The sequence below is a fragment of the Hyperolius riggenbachi genome, chromosome 2 (assembly GCF_040937935.1).
Source record: "Hyperolius riggenbachi isolate aHypRig1 chromosome 2, aHypRig1.pri, whole genome shotgun sequence".
Taxonomy (NCBI): Eukaryota; Metazoa; Chordata; class Amphibia; order Anura; family Hyperoliidae; genus Hyperolius; species Hyperolius riggenbachi.
Window position 1 is genome coordinate 499,998,241 of NC_090647.1, and position 18,776 is coordinate 500,017,016.

The 18,776-nt window shown below is 43.3% G+C and overlaps 1 protein-coding gene across 3 annotated transcripts in view; it reads right to left on the reverse strand.

The window, feature by feature from the left end:
- LOC137547186 (trifunctional purine biosynthetic protein adenosine-3-like) overlaps positions 1-18,776 on the reverse strand; it is a 79,241-nt gene that overhangs the window by 27,835 nt on the left and 32,630 nt on the right. For 2 of the 3 annotated variants that reach the window (XM_068270464.1, XM_068270467.1), the window contains 8 exons: positions 17,217-17,304; positions 15,093-15,178; positions 8,499-8,640; positions 6,795-6,954; positions 6,602-6,660; positions 5,037-5,155; positions 3,502-3,700; positions 3,159-3,410 (listed from right to left, as the gene is read on the reverse strand). In XM_068270464.1, coding sequence (XP_068126565.1) covers positions 3,159-3,410; positions 3,502-3,700; positions 5,037-5,155; positions 6,602-6,660; positions 6,795-6,954; positions 8,499-8,640; positions 15,093-15,178; positions 17,217-17,304 — 1,105 coding nt within the window. The remainder of the gene's footprint in view (positions 1-3,158; positions 3,411-3,501; positions 3,701-5,036; positions 5,156-6,601; positions 6,661-6,794; positions 6,955-8,498; positions 8,641-15,092; positions 15,179-17,216; positions 17,305-18,776) is intronic. The other variant, XM_068270466.1, reaches the window with a different exon arrangement.

The following is an 18,776-nucleotide window of genomic DNA, read 5'->3' on the forward strand; positions in this document are numbered from 1 at the left end:
GACAGTTGGAACTGTTTCTCATGCACCCTGTCACCTTCTTTCAACCAAAAAGATGGCTGCCCTTATGAAATCACAAACCTTTGCTTGTTCTTTTAAAACAGGGTGGGTAAGAGATTATATTACCTATTTTAATTAACATAACTAATGTAACTTAATAACAGTATGTTTGTTTAGGCTGAAGTTCCTCCTTAACATGCACAAGTTTATCTCATCATGTTACTTCACTTACCCTTTAAAACGAACCTGAAGTGAGAAGTATATGGAAGCTGCTGTATTTATTTCCATTTAAACAATACCAGTTGCCTGGCAGCCCCACTGAGCTATTTGGCTGCAGTAGTGTCTGAATAACACCAAAAACAAGCATGCAGTTAATCTTGCCAGATCTGACAATAATGCCAGAAAACACCTGATCTGCATATGCTTGTTCAGGGTCTATGAATAAAGGTATTAGAGGCAGACAATCAGCAGGATAGCCAGGCAACTGGTATTAATTAACAAACAATAAATATGGCAGCCTCCATATCCCTCTCACTTCAGGTTCCCTTTTATACTTACTTTAGAAAACATTAATTTGTATGCAGGTCATATGATCATTAGGCTTTAGGTACCCAGGCAGAGCAGAGCTCAGGGAGCAGGGCTGTGTGGGTGAGGTGACAGCACCTTTCCTACAGTAAGGAATATGTGCTTAGCTCCTCCAGCATGTGAGCTTCCATATATGGGAAAAACAGATGGTGACTCCACATCCTTCATTTATACCAACATAGTATAGAGGTGTCACTGGCTACAATATCCCCCATGCTGCTACATTCAGCAATAAAAGGGTGCAGACAAAAAAATAAGCAATTCCTTTGAATGTGGACTAAATTTAGCCATTTTTCGTAATGTTTGTGCTACTTCATGAGGGTTCTTGTAAACGTAGGCTAAGTTAATGAAAATATATCTATTAGGTTTATTTTTAACCCTTGTTAAACTATACCAATGACTGCTGAAAAACTTGTGAATTAACATTTGGTTGCATGCATGAGCCCGGAGCAAAAACCTTTCCATAAATCCAGGAACACTCAGATATGTTAGATAAACATTGTCCTGAGAGCAGTGGCGTAGCTACAAACCTCTGGGCCCCGATGCGGAATCTGGATGTGGCCCCCCCCCACGGCAACAACAGCCCCCCTCCCCCGGCAACACCCGACGCACACACATATCCGAATCCCTATAGCCAGCTATAGGTCCCCCCAGTATAGGTAGCCAGGCATAGGTACGCCAGTATAGTTGCCCCCGGTATAGGTTAGCCAGGTAGGTGCCTCCAGCATAGGTAGCCAGTATAGTTGCCCCCAGTATAGGTTAGATAGGCAGGCGCCGCCAGTACAGGTTAGCTAGGTGGGTGCCTCTAATATAGGTAGCCAGAATAGTTGCCCCCAGCATAGGTTAGATAGGTAGGTGCCCCCAGTATAGGTTAGTTAGGTAGGTGCCTCCAATATAGGTAGCCAGTATAGTTGCCACCTGTATAGGCTAGCTAGGTGCCCCGAATACAGGTTAGACAATTAAGTGCCCCCAGGTTAGATAGGTAGGTGCCCCCCAGTATAGGTTAGATTAGGTAGCTGCCCCCCAGTATAGGTTAGATGAGGTAGGTGCCCCCCAGGATAGGTTAGGTAGCTGCCCCCCAGGATAGATTAGGTAGCTTTCCCCCAGGATAGGTTAGGTAGGTAGCTGCCCCCCAGGATAGATTAGGTAGGTAGCTGGCCCCCCAGGATAGGTTAGGTAGGTAGCTGGCCCCCCAGGATAGGCTAGGTAGGTAGCTGGCCCCCCAGGATAGGTTAGGTAGGTAGCTGGCCCCCCAGGATAGGTTAGGTAGGTAGCTGGCCCCCCAGGATAGGTTAGGTAGGTAGCTGGCCCCCAGGATAGGTTAGGTAGGTAGCTGGCCCCCCCAGGATAGGTTAGGTAGGTAGCTGGCCCCCCAGGGTAGGTTAAGTAGGTAGCTGCCCCCCCAGGATAGGTTAGGTAGCTGCCCCCCAGGATAGGTTAGGTAGCTGCCCCCCCAGGATAGCTTAGGTAGGTAGCTGCCCCCCAGGATGGATTAGGTAGGTAGCTGGCCCCCCAGGATGGGTTAGGTAGGTAGCTGGCCCCCAGGATAGGTTAGGTAGGTAGCTGGCCCCCCAGGATAGGTTAGGTAGGTAGCTGGCCCCCCAGGATAGGTTAGGTAGGTAGCTGGCCCCCCAGGATAGGTTAGGTAGGTAGCTGGCCCCCCAGGATAGGTTAGGTAGGTAGCTGGCCCCCCAGGATAGGTTAGAGTAGGTAGCTGCCCCCCCGGATAGGCACGGAAGCGCTGTAGGCGGAACTCACCTCCGTCCCTGCGCCGCTGGTCTCCTCCCGCTCTGTATAGATGTTGTTACACACTGCTTCCTGTTTAGCCGGAAGCAGTGTGTAACAGCAGATCTATGCAGAGCGGGAGGAGACCAGCGGCGCTTGGAACGCAGGCAGGTGAGTTCTGCCTACAGCGCTTCCGTGCGCTGCGCACTCTGCATCTGAGGGGGAGGGGGGGGCCCGGGGAGAGGTCGGACTGCCCTCCCCACGGCTGCAGCTCCCCCCTCCCAATAACGCACGCAGGGATCCCATCTCCGAGTCCAAACGGACATGGGCCCCCCGGGCCCCTCCCCCGCCTCTTCAGGAGCCGGGCCCGGTCGCCGAGGCAACCGTTGCGACCACAGGCCCTACGCCCCTGCCTGAGAGCATGCATATGACTGCAACTGCACACCTGCTAATTCACTAGCCTGTCAGCAACACTTGTTATGTTCCACTATGACCCAGGTCACAGCTACCACCTAACATCAGGTGAGGTTTGCTGAACCATTTATGTTCTCCAGAAGTCCAAAGGAACCAAAATGAATCAGACTGCAGAGGGTTTTTATGGTGCAGGTGGAAAACCAAGGCTTGTTTCGGGGATAAGAATGAAAAAACAGTCTCTGAACCATAAAAAAAAACATTTGAGAACCATGCCCAACAAATGGTTTTCAGTGCAAACATCTCAGTGCTGGTGGTTTTGAGGTTGTGATAATGACACAGACAGAATATAAAGCCGCATAACAGCACGAATACCACCTGCCTTTATTACAGTGATTAGTAGAGGTCCTCTCTAAAATAAGACCACCAAAGGTTTGTACCCCAAGTAGTGGCTCCATTGCTCATTGGCACTGCAGACTTGAATCCTGAGGAGCATCTCTCTAATGACTTTGTGAGAAGGTCCAGAAGGCTGCAATGTAGACCCGGTGACTGGATTCCTAAAACCACATCTCCTTCTCTCATCTGCTCTGGTTGTGGCAGCTGCTTCTCCCTCTCCACTACGCCCATCGCACATCCAAACAGGCTATAGCATCCGTCATGGTGGGTCGCAGACTGACCTACTATCTCTCTTTCTGGGAAGAAAACAACAAGGTATCTATTTATGTGACTGAGAGAAGGTGGGAAATGAACAAATAGAGAAAAGCTGAAGATGAGATATATTACCCAATAAGGTGCACCCTGAAAAACTGCAAGCCTCAGCCAATCCTTCCCATACAGTGTCGGTTACCTCAGCACATAGCTTGCCACGGGAAAAGTAGGGCATGAAAAAGAGAGTGTCCGCTCCTTGGGACAAGAGGTCATTCACACATGTGGTTACCAAATTCTGTGCTGCTGACTTGTGTAGAGAACATTGCTGGGCTACCTGGTGTCAGGGTAGAAACAAGAAATGTAACGAGTTGAGGAATTACTAAATTTGTCGCAGAGAAAAATGCCTTGCTCAAGCTTTATTGGTCAGATGCCTCGCACCCTTTTCACTAGTATACTAAGATAAAAACAAAAGCTCTAAAAACCTACAAAAACCTTAGGAGATTAGTAACCTCATTAGGAGATTAGTAGCACTGCAATGTGAGCAGTGGGGTGACTCAGAGAAGGCCAGGAGTCACGCCAGTAGAGAGGTAAGAATTTAAAACACTGCACATAGGCACAGGGGGACAATTTCAACTTGGGGGGGGGGGGGGGGGGGGAGGGGCAGTGGGCAGGGATCCGTCGCAGACATCAGTTGTTGCAAAATATCAAACACCGTTACCGCTGCACACTCGATCGAACATTTGCGACCGAGATTTTCTAGCATGTTCAATCAATGCTTTCGACCAATTTTAGCCTACACAAGTAATGTACAGTATTGTAGTGGTGGGATTACGGGAGGCTGGTGCCTAATTATTTTTCCATAGAAGTTGTAAAATCAATTTAATGGTGCCAATACAGGATACAATAAAAACATTCAATTTTCCCGTTTATTCGATCTAAATGATCAGATTGAATGAAAGTTGAAAATATTTTTTTTTCCGATCAATAAATTTCGAATGATTATCCTATTTTTCTGAGGAAAATCTGATCGAGCATCCTGGAAAAATCTTTATATTCGATCTAACGGAATGATCAAACTAAATTATCTAATCATTAACACTGAAATTTAGGCAAGAATTTTCCATAAGCCTCCTGTAGAAGCCATTACAACCTTTCATAAATGAAGTCTGACTATAAGAAAAAACACAGCTGTTTTCATAAAATAAACAGAAAAGGCTCAGCTTTGGGTTCCTGCCTGACCTGAATCCAGTGGTCTAGCTACAGACCTTTGGGCCTTGATGTGGGATTTGGATCTACACCTACATTTGAGTCTGTGATCAGATTATAAAGTATTATTTTTTACTATTAATATATCTCCAGTATTTATAAGTACTCAATAATAAAAACAAGCAGAGGTGTAACTACGTGAGTACCAGCTCCTGCAGCTGCAATGAGACCCAACTTCTAACGCTTCCTCTTTCCGATATAGGGGGCCCCCTGTGCAGTGAGTGTGGGGAGTCACAGTGGCTCTATGGGAGGGGTCATAGTGGCCACACTTGTTATATGACCTCTGTTAGAGTGACTTCCTGGCTGTAGGGGTCACATGGGCGAAGGGAGTGTAAGTGTAAGCATGGCCCTATCAAAGGTGTGGGGGTAAAGGGGAAGGCATGATTCTTAGTTACACCACCAACCTTAACTTTATCCCCAATGCTGTTGGTTGTGCACAGGAACATGGGGTCTTTATACCGGGCTGTGTCCACCTCAAAGATGCTGACACGTTTCCTGAAAGTCTCATGGATGTCTGTCCCAACTAAGGATGAAACAATATAAACAAACAGTATAAAACATAGAAGCATAAGAAGCCTGGCAACATGTTCAGTATGTCATCCAAGTGGTTTGCATTGTGGCCTCACAGCTCCAAGTTCCTGGTTCAATTTCCTCCAAGAGGTCTACATGCCTGGAGTTCATGTGCTCTCTCTCTCTTACTCTAGAAAAGGTCATCCCCCTTAGGAATGTCTCAATTATCATACCAGCACAACCCCCAAAGAAGAGCGCCTTCAAGTGCCATCACTTCCAAGATGTATCCATAATAATGTGATGATCGAAAATATGATTCTTCACTAAACATTGTACTATTAAAGGTATCCTTTAGTGATTCCTCATGGTGTCTCTCAAAGCTTTTCACATTTTCACAGCCTTCCAGTGCTGCCCAAGAGCATGTGCTCCTTTTCCACTGTCACCTAAAGTGTGTCTTAAAGGATACCCAAATTGACATGTGACATGATGAGATAAACATACAGTGCCCAGCATACAAATAACTATGCTGTGTTCCTTTTTTTATTTCACTGCCTGAAAGAGTTAAATATCAGGTATGTAAGTGGCTGACTGAGTCCTGACTCAGACAGGAAGTGACGACAGTGTGACCCTCACTGATAAGAAATTCCCCTTTTTATCTCTTTCTTGCTCTCAGAAGCCATTTTCTGCTAGAAAAAAGGGTTATATAGATGGAATTTAATATCAGTGAGGGTGACACTGTAGTCACTTCCTGTCTGAGTCAGCAGTGAGTCAGCCACTTACATACCTGATATTTAACTCTTTCAGACAGATAAAGAAAAAAAGTAACACATCATAGTTATTTGTGTGCTGGGCACTGTACATACACACATCTATCTCATCATGTCACATGTCACTTCAGGTATCCGTTAAATATTCCAGTGCCTTCCTCACAATTGAATTCCACAGTCTTTCTCACCCCAGTGTGTCTCTTTTCTATTAGAAGGGTCCTAATATTATGTGCCCTATTTCAGTACCCTAATGCAATATGATTTGCAATGTCTTGCAACTTTGTAAGCAATCAACTGGGAATGTGGTCAGAGATTGTAGTGGGAGTTATATAGAGGTTCCAATGACCCGGTCTTAAAGGAATCCAAGGCAATCCACAAAAGTCTTAAGCCCTATTGATAATTACTTCCTAAACCTTTCCCCAATGGTGGGTAAAGCATCTGTAGAGTTGAAATCTTAATAAGAACATTGTCATTTTAAGGAGTGTTTGTGTTGGTTTATTGGATCCCCCGAACACTGTCCATGGTGTGTGGTGGGGATATTCATTTAGAAGCACTTTTGGTGGTCAGGGACTAATGCAAAGGCTTCAGTGTCCTCAGTAATCGTCTGTAAGAAGTAGCAACGCTATATAGAAATATAAAATAAGGTTTATATTTTCATTGAATGTTTTATTCATGCAGCCCAAAAATAGTACCTATAGATCCATCAGAATTGGTGGCAGCATGACTCTCCTCTGGTAATGGGGTTCTGGGCCTGTTGTGTGACAAAATTAAACAATATACTCACATTTTGCTGGCTGTTCTTGAATTGGAACACAGTTTTATTATTTCATATGGTCGTTTAATTAATCTCTTGGTGTAAAAACAGACACAACATCTATATAATACCGGTCTCTGCTCTGCTGAATGGTGTCTGGACATCCCGGGAACTCCACCACTGTCCAGGACTTGCTGGCATCTTCACAGGAAGAGGTAGAGGTTTCTTCAGAAGACTCACAAGCTCCTGTCTTGGTGAGGGCTTGGAGCTCCTTTGGAACTTGATATCTGGCTGTTGGGAGCTGATTCATTATTTTGACAGTACAAATAATCCTTTAGCATTTTATGAAACGAACAGCCACAGTGCAGAGACAGATTAGTGTGGATACAGGCCCTGGGCAAATTGTCAGGGTTGTCACTCACTATTTTGCACCTGGAGTTCGTAAGGTGAGGTAAACGTGGGGTCTTATAGGAGAAGGTGGCCAGGCACCTAGACTGCATCAAGGGAGGCCCCTAGACGCATGTCTAGGTTACATTTTTGGATGATCTATCTCAGCTACAATGCTGTGTGCTAGACAAGAACTTTTATTTCCTGCCCTGTGTAATGATAGGAACTCAGTTCCACCACTATTTAGGTTATAAACAAACCAATATCAATAGATCATAAACAGCCGCGGAACATGTGAGAAAGCATGTTGTGGTGGCGGCATGTGGAGGAGCCAGACTTCACTACAGTTTGGATTATTATTTGCTACAACATGGATGTCTTTTCTATATGGTTTTTGTGTAAGCTTACATCCATGGCCACACTTATTGTAGTGTGTTTGTATTTTTTCTGGCTCTTTTTCTTCAGTCAATATAAAAATCACTAAAGACATAAAGTAGGGCATATTAGTTACTAAAAATATGCAGTCTTTTGCTATAAATGTGAGTATCCCTCTGTAGAAGTAAGTCCTGTTCTACCCAGGCCAGTCACCAGGCAAGCAGACATTTCACGCATCTGAACCTCAGTTCTCCTCACCAAAGGAATCCTTACTGCAGTGGTGGGGCATGCGTGAACAAGTGAACCTGAGAGCTATGCCAGCGGTTCCCTAGCTACTGGTAGGGTCTCCCTAGCCAGACAGTTCAAAGGTGATGTTCCAGACAGGGGCGTAACTAGAAGTCCCCGGGCCACCCTGCAAGAATTTGAGCGGGCCACCCCTCCCCCTCCCCTCTGGGGCCTGCTCATGGCCGTTTTGGGGGGCAGGAGGGGTCACAGCATGAGGGGAGAGCTTTGCACATCAGCAGGGAGGGGGGACGCCCCCCCTCCCTCACCTCGGGCTCTGCCCTCTGCGCTTCCTCCTGCATCTATGTAAGTGGCAGCAGCAGCGGCGGCAGCCACTCCGATCTGCAAGGGCTTCATATTACTTCCTGTTTAAACAGGAGGTAACGTATAGCCCTTGCAGATCGGAGACCTCCGGTGGTGAATGGAGGTAATTATACTGCTGCTGGCACTGGATAGATGCAGGAGGGGAGCACAGGGGGGAGAGCCCAAGGTGAGGGTGGGGGGGGGGGGACCGTTCACCCTCTCTGCTGAGGCGGGGGCAGGTGGCTGCTTCCCCTATTGTTACTCCAGTGGTTCCAGACTAAATAGGATACCCTGATCCTCAAAGTCTGGGGGTTGGGCAATAGGCTAACAACCTGTTCCTGTAAAATCCTATTGTTAAGAAACCTTCACAGAAGCTCGGAAATCAAAGACAGATGGGGCAGGAAACTGAAGGAGGCCAAGGCTCAAATCGAGCTGTAGTGCTATAGGAGGGGGAACCTCAGTTCTATACTTGGAACAAATTCAGGTACCTTGTGGCTCTCTTTGCTTAGAAGAAGCATAAGGCAGGCTGATGTCCTGAGTCCACACTGGTAGATACATAGAAAGTCTTCCTTCTGTAGCTGCCTGGATCACCTCATATAGATCACACTTCCAGAGATCAGCGATGATCTGCTGTAGAACAATTAGAAGGGTAGTCATATATGGAAACAATTTAGGAAGAGAGTCAGTCATTCCAAATGAATGTGCCTGAAGTATACGGCTGGACATTGAGATGGTCAATGAGATGCAAATAATCTTGACTGACATGCAGATTTTAATGCAAATTGTATGCAGGAAATTGTATGCTTGAAACGGAACCAATCAGATTCTCTTACTGCTGAAATGGATTAGTCCAATTCAAAGCTGCATGTAATTTGCATAAAATTTACATCCAATTTTGATTAGCCAATGATTGACCAATTTTACCACCTCCATGTAGTATGAAGGCCAACAGATTGTGAATACTGTAAACAGATTGTGTAAGTAAGCTCTCAGACTACATGGAGGTGGTAAAACTGGCCAATCATTGGCCAATCAGCACTGGATGTGTGTATCAGGTTTATTTGCATCTCACTGATCATTTCTGAAGGACGGAAGCCTAGTACACACCTTCAATTTTAATTGGTTAATCACTGACCAATTTTACCCCTTCCATGTAGCATGAGAGCTTACATAAACAATAGTATTCAAAATCTGTTGGCCCTCATATTACATGGAGGTGGTAAAAGTGGCAAATCATTGGCCAATCAAAATTGTAAGTAAGTATCAGTAGCATCCGCTTATTGTTCACCACTCCCCCAGCACCAGCTCAACAGAAATGTAGCACCACTCCCAATCACACATTCATGTCACTATCTGTAGAGAATCATACGTTTCTCAACCAATAAGAAAAGGCCAATAGTTCAATGCATATTCAATCTAAATAACAGAATCTAACTGACCCATGTGTGGACACTAGGATTGGTCAATAAGGTGCAAAGAATTCTGCAGGATCCTGAATATCTTCTAAGCAAATGTATGCAGCTTGAAAATAGACAAATTAGAATTGCACCTTGCTGGGATTTAATAGATGCATTTTCAAGCCACCTGAGCTGTAGATCTCTGCAGTTCATCCAGAGTCACCATGGGCCTCTTGACTGCATTTCTGATCAGCGCTCTCCTTGTTCGGCCTGTGAGTTTAGGTACACGGCCTTGTCTTGGTAGGTTTACAGTTGTGCCATCCTCCTTCCATTTCTGAATGATCGCTTGAACAGTGCTCCGCGGGATGTTCAAGGCTTTGGAAATCTTTTTGTAGCCTAAGCCTGCTTTAAATTTCTCAATAACTTTATCCCTGACCTGTCTGGTGTGTTCTTTAGACTTCATGGTGTTGTTGCTCCCAATATTCTCTTAGACAACCTCTGAGGCCGTCACAGAGCAGCTGTATTTTTACTGACATTAGATTACACACAGGTGCACTCTATTTAGTCATTAGCACTCATCAGGCAATGTCTATGGGCAACTGACTGCACTCAGACCAAAGGGGGCTGAATAATTACGCACACCCCACTTTGCAGTTATTGATTTGTAAAAAATGTTTGGAATCATGTATGATTTTCATTCCACTTCTCACGTGCACATCACTTTGTGTTGGTCTTTCATGTGGATTTCCAATAAAATTGATTCATGTTTGTGGCAGTAATATGACAAAATGTGGAAAACTTCAAGGGGGCCGAATACTTTTGCAAGCCACTGTACTTGCCTTGGAATAGGGAAGGGTATTGATGGATGGTCCAGAGGTTTCTCAGATCCTCCTGCAGCCCACCATTCCAGCGTAGAGTCCTTCTAAACGTATTCAAATTATGCCAGTCACAAAGGTTTCTTCTAGTTGCGCTCCCGGCCGTAGACGAGCATGGATGAGCACATCCCGACTGGACATGCATAAGTAAGGTCTACGCATGCCCAGTAGAATCAAGCCGCTTGGGCGTGGCTTTTTCCCCATGAGCGCTTCGTTCTGCAGGGGATGTGCAGACCTCACTCATGCACATGCACCCGGGATGTGCACAGCCAGAAGTTTATTCAACTGGGACAAATCAAAGAAGTTTAGAAGGACCGTACACTGCAATGGTGGGATGGGATCTACATGGATCTGGGAAGTCTCTGGACCACCCAGAGCCTTCCCACTACCAATTATATAGGAGAGAACAGAGGCGCCAAAAGGATAAAAGGGGTTTTAAAGGAGCTTTAAAGCCAAAAATTTGGTAATTAGAGGAGGCAGTGGTGGACTTACCTCCTCCAAGCAGACACAACATGACTGTACATTCAGTCTATTTATTTACGAACTCCAGATAAAAGCAAAGCAATGCGTTTCACGGGTCAGCGCCCGCTTCCTCAGGCAATAGAAAAAGGAGTTACAGCATCTAGCAAAACAAACAACACTCAATGCCTCTGTCTCTGTTCACAGAGGCGTCAAGTGTTGTTTGTTTTGCTAGATGCTGTAACTCCTTTTTCTATTGCCTGAGGAAGCGGGCGCTGACCCGTGAAACGCATTGCTTTGCTTTTATCTGGAGTTCGTAAATAAATAGACTGAATGTACAGTCGTGTTGTGTCTGCTTGGAGGAGGTTAGTCCACCACTGCCTCCTCTAATTACCAAATTTTTGGCTTTAAAGCTCCTTTAAAACCCCTTTTATCCTTTTGGTGCCTCTGTTCTCTCCTATATAATATTGTATCCACCCTGGGTGGAGGGTTGCGACCCTTTTCTACTATCTACAGAGAGCGACTTCTTATTCCTGAGTGGGGTCAGGATAATCTCCCCACCTGCCTTCACAGTGGTTGCCTATTGGTGACCCATGTTTGTGAGTATAATAACTATTACTCTTTGTCATTATCCCCTTTGCCAATACATACTACACTATTGGGGCTCTTGGTGTTCCTCTGTTTATCTTATTTCTTCCCACTACCGAGGTAGGTTAGCCTAACCCAGCAGGAGAGAGGACACATGTAGACATAGGCATACACTACACAATGTAAGCCCAACATTTAGTATAATCAATGCTTCCCTCGTTGAAATTTGGAAAATTTTGAAATGTTGATCATTTTACTTTCTTGTAGCACTTGATACCAATCAGATTCCACCAAAAACCTGACGGAAAATTGGTTGTAGTGCTAAGGCACTAGCTTTGTGTTGCTCAATACAGGGGTGTAGCAATAGCCATAGCAGCAATAGCAGCTGCTATGGGGCCCTGGGGCATAGAGAGCCCAGTGGGTACTTAATGTATTCATCATTAACTTTCTTGTGTTCCTCCACCCTCTGGCTTTGTCTCAGTGCCCATGAACTATATGCAGTGCTGATTGCATGAGAATGTACATTGCCCAATTAAGTCATATCCATAGGGTAGGGACAGGTGGCATTACTTATGAGTGCCTATATCTGAGGGACCCATGAAAGTTTTGCTATGTGACCCTGTGATCTCTAGCTACGCCCCTGGCTCAATACAATACAAAGCTATGGGATTCTCAGTCACAAAACAGCATGGACTGCAGCCCCCTGCGCTGCATCGACCCTAACACTTATTCAACATGTTGCTTCTAATGCTAAATATGTTCTTGCTAGGCAGTGGTACTCTCCATATCTTGTCTCTAAACAAGTGTTTGACCTTCTTAATAATGCCATGTTAGCAAAGCATCTATCTGCAAAGCTTCAGGATGACATGCTAGGCTTTTACAACACCTGAGATTCTTGGATCTTGTGGCTGGAGAACAGTGGATTAACTACTTAACGACCACGTCACGCCGATGGACGTGACGCCAGTCCCAGGACCGCATAATGCAGATCAGTGTATTTCCTGGGGCAGTGGTTTGCAAGAGATTGCGCGCAGATGCGCACGCATCTCCGCTTGGATGACGGAGCTCTGCTCCGCCATCAGTCTCCTAGCAGCGATTGCCGCTGGGAGACTGATGGCGGGGCAGGGCGGGGCGGAGCTCTGTCATCCAAGTGGAGATGCTCGCACGATCTCCTGCAAATCCCCGCGCCAGGACTTTACGCCAATGGGCGTTAGGTGGTCCTGGGGCTGGCGCCACGTCCACGTCGTTAGACAAAACTAGCAAATCCCATGGCAAAACTTTCATGTACAGTACAGCGCTGCGATCTATGGCAGCGCTGTACTGGGGACACCAAAGCCATCCGCTGTCATAGGCTGAAGCCTATGACAGCCGATCGCACTGATTGGCTGGCGGGGTGGAGGGAGGGAGTGACACTTAAATACAAAAAAAATAGTAATATTTATTATTAAATAAAACAAATAAATATTTATATATATAAAAAACAAACACTCCAGGAGCAACCAAAGCCCACCAACAGAGAGCTCTGTTGGTGGGCAGAAAAGGGGGGGGGGGAGTCACTTGTGTGCTGAGTTGAACGGCCTTGCAGCAAGGTCTTAAAGCTGCAGTGGCCGATTTCGTAAAAAATGGCCTGGTCACTAGGGGGGTTTAAGCCAGTGGTCCTTAAGTGGTTAAGATTCGCCCTCCTTAAAGGGGAACTGAAAGGAGAGGTATATGGAGGCTGCCATGTTCATTTCCTTTTAAGCAATACCAGTTGCCTGGCAGCCCTGCTGATCCTCTGCCTCTAATACTATTAGCCATAGCCCCTGAACAAGCATGCAGCAGATCAGGTGTTTCAGACTTTAAAGTCAGATCTGACAAGACTAGCTGCATGCTTGTTTCTGGTGTTATTCAGATACTACTGCAGAGAAATAGACCAGCAGGGCTGCCAGGCAACTGGTATTGATTAAAAGGAAATAAATATGGCAGCCTCCGTATACCTCTTACTTCAGTTCCCCTTTAACTATTAATCTTTGGCTATCCAGGGTACTTATTATTGTGTAGTCCCAAGAACTGATGATTCTATACTTTTCTTGTGTCCTGTTACAAATGTTGTGGTTGTTGGACCACTTTCTGGTTTTCTTTATGTATATATTTGTATCCGATTACTGCTTACACTGAAACTCCCCTGTGAGGGATAGTGGCCTCAATTCACGGAGCATTATCAAAAGTTTATCAAACACTTTATCAAACATTTGATGATTTACCTCATGGGTAAAATCTCATTTTGAATTCACTAAGGCGTTATAGATTTGTTGAACGTTTTATCGGTAAAACATTTGATAAATCTATAACACTTTAGTGAATTTAAAATGAGATTTTACCCATGAGGTAAACTATCAAACGTTTGATAAAGTGTTTGATAAACGTTTGATAATGCTCTGTGAATTGAGGCCAATGTCTGTGTAAGGATGCCTCCTGTAGCATATTCTGTCGGTTGCAGTGGAGCTGCAAACGGATAGTTCTGGCTTATCTGCTTGCATTCGGTTGTGCATTCGCAATAAGTCTTATTGGCCTCAAATTCACTAAGCTTTATCAAACACTTTATCAAACATTTGATAATTGACCTCATGGGTAAAATCTAATTTTGAATTCACTAAGGTGTTATAGATTTATTGAATGTTTTCTCAATAAAACATTTGATAAATAAATAACACCTTAGTGAATTAAAAATTAGATTTTACCCATGAGGTCAATTATCAAACGTTTGATAAAGTGTTTGATAAAGCTTAGTGAATTGAGGCCATTGTCATTTTCAATCGCTCTGCAATTCTGGGCAGCTCAGGATGCTGTCATCATTCCACCAATTGCTTGTTGCAGCTGAGCTGCGACCAGATAGCCCTGGATTTCCTGCATGCATGTTGTTACATAATACTGCATGTATTTCTTATGGGAGTCCTTTACATTCACAGCCAGCTAGCAAATGGTAATCAAGCCAGCTCAGGATTGAGTGATTACCATTCAGCTGTGTGGAAATTTGCATGCTTGCCTCCATTGGCTGATGCCAGTATAAAAGTCTGCCTCTTATTTCTGACCCCGCCCGACATAGCGTTCAGCTCTCTGAGTTGTCGTTGGGTCTATGCTGTGAAAGTTGTTATTGCAAATGTATAATGCCTTGCTCTGTATTGTCATGTCTTCGGAGGTCAGTGAAGTCCTTCTGATCCTGATAGTTAGATTCTGCCAGCACCACGTTGGTGACTGGTAGTATTTCTTCTAGCCTTGTTCTTGAGGACGAACTATAGCAGCGGTTGCCATTAGTTCGCTCCTACCTGTTAGTCTTGTCTATCTCAGTGTGAATGTCGCGGTCGCTGAAACAGCGACTAGATTGGCTGAGCATTCCGTCTGTCTGTCTGTTGTCTGTCTTGTTAATTATCATTACTTGTGCTTTAGCTAGTGAGTTATTTGAGAGCTACATTTCATATATTGCGCATCAGCATGATATATATGCACTCTAGTCAGTCAGTCTTGTACTTTGTAGTTATATATCTTGTAATTTATTTGTGTCTTACTCCATATTGAGTATCTTCAATAAAACCTTTTAACACTAAACATGATAAAGAATTGATGTCCATTCAAAGTTCCATTGGAAATGGTTGATGATAGACCAACACATTATTTTTATTCCATAGATTTTTTTAATGTTTATATCAAATATATCATCTAATCTATTAAAAATAATGTATGCCTAACCCAATTCTTGGAGGACGTACACAACATTAGACTTTACCTGGTTATCCAGGCCTTGAAAGGTGCATAATAATCCAATCACCATTGGCCCATGCCCCGTCACCATTATTTTTGCACCGAAGAATCCTGGGATACACAATTAAACATCGTCGGACCCTAAATAAATCTTGAAACATAATTGAAACAAAAAGGGCTGGCTCACACTACAAGCGCTTTTCTATGCGCCAGGGATTTGAAAAGTGCTTTGCTAATGTAGTGCTAATGTAATTGCATTGCTCAGGTGAGAACACACACAGCACTACATTAGCAAAGCATTTTGCAAATCATTAGCACTTCGAAAATCGCTTGTAGTGTGAACCAGCCCTAAATCTTGCTTAAATTTCCATATTATGATTAACATGATTTATAGAAATATGTCACATTAATCTATTAATGAAAAACTCATACAGTAGCATTGCTGTTATGACATGTGCGATGCAATGGACATGTTTGAACCAATGTCCCTTTCCATAGATGATGATTGCATATGAGCTGACACCATCCACAGCACTGCACAAGTTATGTGTGAACCTAGCCTAAACATGGCTTGTACAAATGCCTGATTTACAGATCTAAATACTATAATTGTTGGGTGGGGTCTGCTTGCAAAAATCTTTCCAAACAAGAAGCAGTGGCATAAATTTAATAATGAGCTGCAATAACTCAGCTAGCTCTAGGAGTTTGATAATCTATGGACCCCCTATCCCCCCCCCCCCCCCTTCTCCTCCTTTACGCTGCTTCTTTTGGTTGGTTTGGATGCACCTTGTTTAGTACACTGGTGAAATATATCAAGTATGTGTAATGTACCATTTGTTCGAGTGCATGATAGTTATAAGCATCTCTCCCTGGATGTGATGGACAATAATAGCAAGCAGATATTTTGTTAATCCTTATGGCTATCCTGGACCTGATATATTACTGATCAAGATTATTGATTGTACTTCATGCAATGCCTTTTCAGTCATATTTTTATGTATTATGCAGGAGAACAGAGGCGCCAAAAGGATAAAAGGAAGCTAAATGAGCTTAAAAACCAAATTCTTCATAAATAGAGGAGGTAGTGGTGGACTTGCCTCCTCCAAGTAGACACACAACAACTGTAGTAAAGACAGTCAATATATTTTATTTATGAACTCCAAATATGCAATGTGTTTTGCAGGTTTGATCCCGCTTCATCAGGCAATAACAACGGAGCAATAGCATATGTGGTCTGTTCTCCTCCATAATATTGAGTCCACCCTGGGTGGAGGGTTGAACCCCCTTTTTCTTATCTACAGAGAGCGACTTATTCCTGAGTGGGGTCAGGAAAATCTCCCCACCTGCCTTTACAGTGGTTGCCTAATGGTAACCCTGGTTTGTGAGTATTAATATTTACTCTATCTAGTAACCATTTACCAGTACATATTACACTATTGGGGCTCTTGGTGTTCCTTGTTTATATCTTTTTATGTATATCCTCCCTTTTCTTTTTCTACAATATTGCCATGTACAGGGCTGTATATGTACAAAATTGTTTGTATTTGCTTATGACATAAAAAATTGCACCTTTAAAGCAATCCTGAAGCGAAAAAAAACCAAAAAAACCTTATGCTATAATGATTTGTATGTGTAGTACGGATAATCAATAGAACATTAATAGCAAAGAAAAGAATCTCATATTTTTATTTTCAGTTGTATAACTTTTTTTCATAACATTGCATCAGACTGTCACAGATGCTGTTTTAAAAAACACAATCTGTCTTTCAAGCTATAAAACAAAGCAGAAATAATGATCCTTTGAACTTTTTTGCAGTAAAACCTTATTTCAAGCTGTCACTGTTTCTTGGCTGCTTGAGTGCTTCAGAAAACAGGACTGTATTCAGCCCAGTGGGTCGACCAGCTCAGAGAAGCTCTTTTGCATAGATAACAACTGAAGTTTCTTAACTCTTCCTGTACTGGAAAACAATATGAGACACTTTTCTTTGCTACTAATGTTCTATTTCTTAGCTGTACTACCCACACATTTCATTATCTCATAAGTTTATTTTTACTTCAGGATTGCTTTAAAATGTACCAATTTGACAGCCATCATTTATCTATCACTTCAAGGTTTTTTAATGATCTAGGACCACATAATGTGAATTACCTGAATAATTCCAGCCCTCCTGTCTTATTCCATCAATGGCTTTCTTGATTATATTGTCATGAATTTTCTTTGACAGATTTTCTGACATCTATCATAAAGAGTAAAGGAGACAAGACAAATAACATTTATATCGCGCTTTTCTCCTGGCGGACTCAAAGCGCCAGAGATGCAGCCACTAAGGCGCGCTCTATAGGCAGTAGCAGTGTTAAGCTACGTACACACATACGACAACGATTGTTCGTTGTGAACGACGAACAAACTTTTAATTGACGAAAGAACAACCTAAGTAAAGTTAGCTTTTAAAGGTGTGTAACGATCTGATCGTTAGAACAAACGTTACATCACGTAAAGCAACTAATGTGCTTGCGCATAAAAATGAAAAGTTCCATAGAGAAATAGCAAAATGTGCATGCCAAGCCTAGTGCGAATGACCGTTTTCCAATGATGTACTACTTTTGCAAACGATCGTCGTTGGAAAAAATCTGCCAAGCTAGATTGTTCGTTTTTAACGATCTAGCTCGTCCGTCGTTAGACTTAATGGTCGTTGGCTGCTTTTTTTCTAAACAATCCTTGTTTGAAATGATCAGGGAACGATCGTTTCAAACGACTATAGTCGCATGTGTGTACGCACCTTTAGGGAGACTTGCCTACTGAATAAGTGCTGGCTTAGTGAACAGGCAGAGCCAAGATTCGATCCCAGGTTACCTGTGTCAGAGGCAGAGCCCTTAACCATTACACTATCCAGCCACTCCCAGAGTTATATCTGTGCAATGATTTAATAATTTGTTACAACATGAGCCCACAACGCCCACTTGTTGCTTAACAAAAATATTCTGGCCTCTGTGGAAAATGTGACAGGGGTTCTTGAACCCGAGGTAAAAATAAACTGATGAGATGAACAATTGTATTTATTATCCTACTCTTAAAAATCTGTTTAGATATGCCATGTTTTTATTTTATATTTAAACATTGACAAAGATAGATTGAATGTTTTATTGTCTCTGCTATGGACCCTGTTCTATCTCTCCCTGCCTTCAGAAGTTGTATTCTGCCAGGAAAACGTTTATGGCTGTAATTTGCTTATCAGTACGGTTTACTACAGTATGTTCCTGGCAAGGTACCGACAAGACAGAAGCTGTCACTTGCATTCCTGAAAATTAAGAAATAAAAACTGCCTGGTTACTAATATGTTTTGCACTGTACATACACATGCTTAAAGAGACACTGAAGCGAAAAAAAAATTATAATATTATGATTTGTATGTGTAGCACAGCTAAGAAATAAAACATTAAGATCAGATACATCAGTGTAATTGTTTCCAGTACAGGAAGAGTTAAGAAACTACAGTTGTTATCTCTATGCAAAAAAGTCATTAATCTCTACGACTTTTAAAGTCGTGGAGAGGGCTGTCTTCTGACTTTTATTATCTCAACTATAAGTGAACAGTTTTTTTTTATCTGCTAGAGGAGAGGTCATTAGTTCACAGACTGCTCTGAAATAATCATTTTGAATGCTGAGTGTTGTGTAATGTGCACATATTAGAGAATGATGCAATGTTAG